The 7,090-nt window shown below is 26.4% G+C and overlaps 1 protein-coding gene across 1 annotated transcript; it reads left to right on the forward strand.

The window, feature by feature from the left end:
* The first annotated feature begins 35 nt into the window (after positions 1-35).
* LOC111029438 (ATP-dependent RNA helicase DDX19A-like) lies at positions 36-6,070 on the forward strand. Its single transcript, XM_022308438.1, has 9 exons — positions 36-78; positions 2,688-2,911; positions 3,021-3,113; positions 3,611-3,713; positions 3,782-3,896; positions 3,962-4,133; positions 4,201-4,438; positions 5,380-5,542; positions 5,602-6,070. Exons 1-9 carry the CDS (start codon positions 58-60, stop codon positions 5,841-5,843), a joined length of 1,371 nt encoding a protein of 456 aa, XP_022164130.1. The 5' UTR covers positions 36-57; the 3' UTR covers positions 5,844-6,070.
* The last annotated feature ends 1,020 nt before the right edge of the window (positions 6,071-7,090 follow it).

The following is a 7,090-nucleotide window of genomic DNA, read 5'->3' on the forward strand; positions in this document are numbered from 1 at the left end:
TATCCTCATAAATACTCGTCCTAGGTCTACCACTATTATTTTTTAGTAATTTTAATTATGGAATCAATCACCAAAAACGTAAGTACTGACTTTTATTTTATTTTTCTGAAGCTATAATATATTACAATAGCTCGAGTAGTAATTTAGGTTCAATAATTGTTTCAAATCATGTTTAGAGGTTATGATTCATGGCACTGTAAAAAAGTACAATGACCGTGTTATGGTATTTTATTATGCTCGGTGTATATTCAGAATAAAATATGTATTGTTCATGAACAGTGATCCGGTCGGATCATATACAGATGAAAGGTCCAGTGCAAAAACGGTAGACGTGTGGATTCACAATTTGTGTGTATAAACTATATACTGTGTATTTACGGTGCTCAGGGTTGTTAAAATAGTGCTTAAATAGGTCTCATCATTTATGTAGTTATAAATGCCGGTTTCATTCCAATAGTAAAAATATGAAGATCTATATGTTTATAGTCAATTTTTAGTAACTGTTATTTTTATTTAAAAAAAAAGTATGAATAAAAAATCCCAACAAAAAATTTGAAAAAAAAATTGTTTAAAATACTTTAGTTGTAATATTATACTAAAAATGTATCCGCATATAAAAATATGTACCTATCAATGTATTTTTAATTAATAAAACAATACAATGATACCTTTGTTATAACAATATAGATATAGGTAAATCATTAAATCCTAAAGGAATACAAAATTATTTAAGAGAATATATACATATATATATATATTACTAGATAATATATTCAGTCAATTTGTATAACCAGTAAAAAAAAAATAAAATAAAAAATGTACTTATGTATTTTATCAAATATTTGTTTTAATAAATTACTTATCACTTGTTAAATTATTCTTATATCAATATATACATAATATTTTATAGGTATTATGATAATGTTAAAACTTGGTGAAAATGTTGTTCATCCTCAGGTGTAGGTGGAAAACCAGATACTGCTTATAAATATAAATATATAAGGATTTACCAAGCATGTTCAACCTCATTTTTTGAGTAAAGGAATTTATTTAAATTCTTATTTTTGGAATTTTTAAACATATTTGAAAACTATTTGTTTAAATTCTTGTGATATTCTGTACTTTATACTTAAATAATGCACCCTTTTTGATATAAATTATTTATTGAAATATGTTTCTAATGTACCTTATTCAAAATTTGAATGAGTATACATATAGTATTTAGTTATTTAAATGTTTGCAGTGGGTACTACAAATAAAAGTCATTGAAAATGATTTAAAAAAATAGATAATATTATATATAAATGATGTATCTAGATATAAACTTGTACTATTTTTAAAAATTTAAAATGCTCATAGACTAATGACTACAATTTTCAACTCGTTATAGTCCCCATGTATAGTCTTTCAAACTCTTTATGATGTACCAACTATCCTTAGTACGAAAAATTAAATAACTCAGAAACTATTAGTTGTTTGAATTTTGATTATGGTATGTCAATATCTTTAGATAAATTATCAACTTTTTTTTAAAAGTATAAATGGGAAGTTTTCAATTGAAAATAGAAGTACTTTTGTCTCTAGGATTCTAGGAAACTCAAGTAATACAAAAATCTCAAGAATTTAAAATCATTTTCTTTAAATATATTCAAAAATTCCAAAAATCAGATTATATATTATATCAATCTACCTTATCGGTCTATACAATGTGGGAATAACTGTATATACAAATATGTTCAGATGGATTTTCTAAATATTACAATGTACTAGATACTAGAAATTAAATAAAAAGTGCATAATATATCACTCATTCACTCACCATAAATGTCATCAAATAGATTAGGTAGGTATTTTTGATCATTTATAATTTGGCAATAACCAGGTATAAACTATAATAATTAAGGGTATATTATTTTTACATGTAATAAAATAAACAACAATGTTATTTTATCATAATATTTATTGTTTGAAGCCTTGGAGGAGTCCTACAATGTAGTTTTTGGTGATTAAAAAGTATTGCTATAGTGATATTACTGCCTTTAATCAAATGAAATATATAACTTATAATATTCTATTATCATATTATTTGAAAAATCTAGAGACTTTAGAAATAATTTAAATTTAATATCATACATTCTACATTTTTAAAATTACAAATATTAATACTGAGTCAAACATGCGATGGTGAATACTTAAAAATTTCTAATGAAACGTTTAGTTGATGTGAAACATTCGAATACAGTGTAGGATTAATTATGTGGACACAGTGTGTCTTGAGTGAACTTTTGAGAATGATTTCATAAACACCGTGGGATTTTGTTTGAACCATTGGGCGAACATAAAACATTTAAATACAGTTTATAATAAATTGTGTGAGTACGGTGTTTAGGTACATTGAGTGAGCTTTGGGTATGGTTTTCTTAATACTGACATTTTGTAGGAACAATTGGGTTAACATGAAACATATAAATACAGTATATGAACTGTAGTGTGGGTACATAGTTGATCTATACAACCTGGCATTTTATTTGAACCATTTAGTGAACTTGGCACATTCATAAACTGCTAATAAACAATAACATGAACACAGTATTTATACATGGACAGTGAACTTGAATAATGCTACTCGGGTTTACTACGGAAATTTTCTATACCTTATTTAATAATAAATTAATTTATCTACACAGTTAACTAATGCACACTTGGTTAACCACAACTCAAATGAGCTAACAGCAAACACTGGAAGCAACACTTCTAGTGAAGGGGACAAAGGATTGCCAGCACCTGAAAAATCTTTATTGCAGAAAATCGTGCAAACCGATCTCATAACATCTAAGCATGACATTGAGATGCAAAGACGAGACCCAAAATCACCATTATGTTCGATCAAATCATTTGAGTCACTTAGACTGTAAGTTTTTCAAAATTTAACTATTATGATATTAATAATGATTAGGTACATTAGGAATATTTATTATGTATGTCATTGTTGAGTTGTTTTTGTTTTCATTATTTTTTAGTCATCCAAACTTGCTTCAAGGAGTTTATGAAATGGGTTATAATAGACCGTCAAAGATACAAGAAACTGCACTGCCTTTACTCTTGGCCCATCCGTAAGTCTATATCTTAACAATACTGCACACAACATAAACTATTGAACTCAAATAATCAAACCATAGTGAGACAACTAAATTGTGTTGGCTTGCATCAATATTTTAATCCAAATAACAATTAATTGGCATTTAATTATATTCAATTATTGACATTTTTTTATAAGCAATATACAATTTGTATCATTTGACACAATAAGAATATATGATAAAAGTAACAAATATTACATGGTTAGTTTTATTTTCATGAAAGGAGTCACCCATTGATGCCATGGCCTATGATTACTGAATTGTCATAATATAATATATACTGTATATATATTATGTTGTTATAACTATATTATATTAGTATTTTTAACTTTTAACTTATAAATATTTTTAGTTTTTGTTATTAACAGTAACTAAACTATATATTTTATTGTGTACAATATTATTATAATATTAATTAATATTAATAATATACAAGAATATTTATATAATTAACTTATTGCAAATTATAGTCCACAAAGTTTGATTGCACAGTCACAGTCAGGTACTGGAAAAACGGCAGCATTTGTTTTGGCTATGTTGAGTAGAGTTGATCCGGAATTTCAGTATCCACAGGTAATTAGACTAGAATATTTTACAAACGTTGTATTTAGTTATTTAATTCTTTCTACATTTCCATGTAGGTAGTTTGTTTGTCCCCCACGTATGAATTAGCTCTTCAAACGGGAGAAGTTGCAGCAATAATGTCTACCTACTGTCCAAATGTTTATATAAGGTTTGCTGTTAGTGGTGAATGTGGTTTGTATTTTTGTATATATTTTCTTAATTGTTAAGACAGTACTACATATATTATTTATTTTCAGTTGAAAGAGGTTCCAAAATAAAGGAACAAATAATTGTGGGTACACCTGCAACGGTTTTGGATTGGGCGACTAAGTTCAAATATTTTGACCCAAAACATATTAAAGTGTTTGTGTTGGACGAAGCTGATATTATGATCATGGGTCATCAAAATCGATGTTTCCACATTAGAAAGTAAAACATCTAACCTCTTCTAACCAACATTTTTATTTAAATTGAAAAATTTTCATTTCATTTAAAGGTTACTACCAGAAACATGTCAAATGATTTTTTTTTCATCCACATATTCAGAAGATGCCATGATGTTCGCCAATGCTATTGCGCCTATGTCTGTAATCCTAAGATTAAAACGCGAAGAAGAAACATTGGGTAATATCAGACAATACTACGTTAACTGCAACAACAAAGAAGATAAATACGATATATTAATGAATATTTGTGGAGCAGTGACTATTGGACAAGCTTTGATTTTTTGTCAGGTGATTAAAGCAAAATATTAATATGAGTTTATAACCAGCGGTGAAAACAAAAAAAAAAAATATATATATAAACTTTTAACTAGTAAGTAAGGGCGTAAAATCATAAACGTCTTACTGAAATGTTGTCTGTAACGTAGCCAATAACTAATAAATAATAATGTATAGGTACCTAGGTAGGTTGAATTTGTTTTTGGAAAAGTATGTTGTATGAACTACTTGTATAGAAGAATTAGTATTAATTTTCAAACCTTAGCTGTACAAAATGGTAATAAATGAAAAGGATTGTATGCAACATTTTTTATATCTTTTATTTAAAATTGGACATCACAATTGCATATCTTCTAAGTTGAAAGTAGAAAATTGACAGTTTTAGTTATACAATTACAAATAGAAAATTTTTTTCTCCCAATCATATATGTCTTAAATTAAACATAAATGAGTAGCAATTCAAATGTATTTTTAGTTTAGGATTATTGATTATAAATTATAATAAATTATTTTGTTATACTTAAGACAAAAAACTAAAGCTAATCTCACATAACAAATCTGTTCGAGGCTATGTTTTACCATAAAGTATATATACTTTATACTTGGTTTTTCTAATGAAATGTGATTTATTATTCTTAATGAAAATCAATAAGTTCTTCTTTAATCAATATTATCGAGGAATATCAGGATAGTTGTGTTGGCCGTAAATAGCATGATATAACTATGTTATATTTATTAATAATAAATAACTATCTAAATATGGATTCATTGATATTAAATTTGTCACAGGTTTTTGAAAGTAACACTGGCCATAAGAAATATAATCATTCTATATAAATAATGTGCCTATGCATTCATATTGTTAGTAATAAATATTACAGCCTGACAGTGAATTTTTTGTAATATTTGTTTATATTATTTAAATATTTAATAATATTTTGTTTTTATGTTAGACAAAAAAAATGGCTTCATGGTTAGTTAATCAAATGGTAGAACAAGGACATGCTGTTGCTTTGTTATCCAGTAAACTCACAGTCCAACGAAGAATATCTGTCTTGGACCGTTTCCGCGAAGGAGAAGAAAAACTTCTAGTTACAACAAGCACATTGTCTAGAGGTAATAAGCATAATTATTTTGTACTTTATTCATTTTAAACTTCTATTTTATTATTTTAGGCATTGATGTTGGGCAAGTCACGATTGTTATTAATTTTGATTTGCCAATAACAGTCTCTCACGAACCTGATTATGATACATATATACATAGAATAGGACGAACTGGTCGTTTTGGTAAAAAAGGTATTGCTATTAACCTTGTAAGTGATAGTTCGGACCATTCTGTACTGAAGAAAATCGAAGAACATTTTGGTAAACCTATTGAATGTTTGAATACAGACAATGCAGACGACATAGAATGATTGGAAGAAGATGATTGATTTTTAATAATTATATGTAATATTTTTTCTTTAAGGGGACCTAACACTGACGTTTGTTGTTTCTGTCTTACAAGTGCGTAAAATACCAAATTTATGACCAGCAGATAACGTGTAGATTTGTTAATTTAAAAATTAGAGTGAATCGAACTATACAAAACTTGATGGTAAGAAAATTATCTGTGTTTGTATGTGGGGTGTTTACGATAGTTTTTAGCAAGTTATGTGTATATTAATTATGATATAGCATAAATTCAAAATGTTCAAAACTCTCTTAAGAATTGAATTATCATGAAAAAAACCCACATGCAAGCACAGATATTTTTCTTACCATTAAGTTTTATAGTAGGTGGATTCACTCTAATTTTTAAACTAACAAAGCTACAAGTTATCTGCTGCGCGTAAATTTGGTACGTTAAGCCCTTCTAAGACAGATGCAACAAATTCCAATGTTACATGCTCTTAATATCTTATGTCGGGTTGTATGAACAATCACTAAACATTTAATTATTCAATACAATTTAATATACTCACCATGAGCTATTAAGTTGATTATTGATTAATTAAATGTTTAGTGATTGTTCATGCAGCTCGGCATACGAGTTGTTGTACAAATCAAGAATTATTGGGACCTATATATTAAAAAATGTATGTTAATTTGATGAATATTTGTTTTTTGCTTTGAGTAAAATTTCAATTCAATATTGTTTTTGAAACTAGTTTACAAATTAAAATTAAAATTAAAATAATTTATCATTATAAGTAAACATTTTTATACTAAATACTTCAGTAATTTTATTTTTAAACATAATTTTGATAAAATAAATAAATGCAATTATCTAACCTAACATTGAGAAAAATTTAATTAAACTCAATAAGCTTACATAGTTAATAATTCACTATTTATTAGTAGTCCAAACACTTTTTTTGTCAGTCAAGTTATAGTACCTAATCTCATACAAAAATAAAATCTATATTTTTGCAGTTATTTGAGATTTCTGTAGTTTAACCTTTTGATACATTTTCTTAAATATGTTCTACTCATTTACCGACTATATTATGTCTCATGATACAATAATTCAACAATGTTATCAGCTCATGTGTAATTAATTTTGTTTTTATACCTATTTAATATTGTATAATATGGTTTTATACAATATTTTTCCCTAAATAAAAATCAAATCTAAAAAAAATTTCACATAAATTAATATCATTGTCATCAATTTTAATCA

Source organism: Myzus persicae, unplaced genomic scaffold, assembly GCF_001856785.1.
Source record: "Myzus persicae strain clone G006 unplaced genomic scaffold, MPER_G0061.0, whole genome shotgun sequence".
NCBI lineage: Eukaryota > Metazoa > Arthropoda > Insecta > Hemiptera > Aphididae > Myzus > Myzus persicae.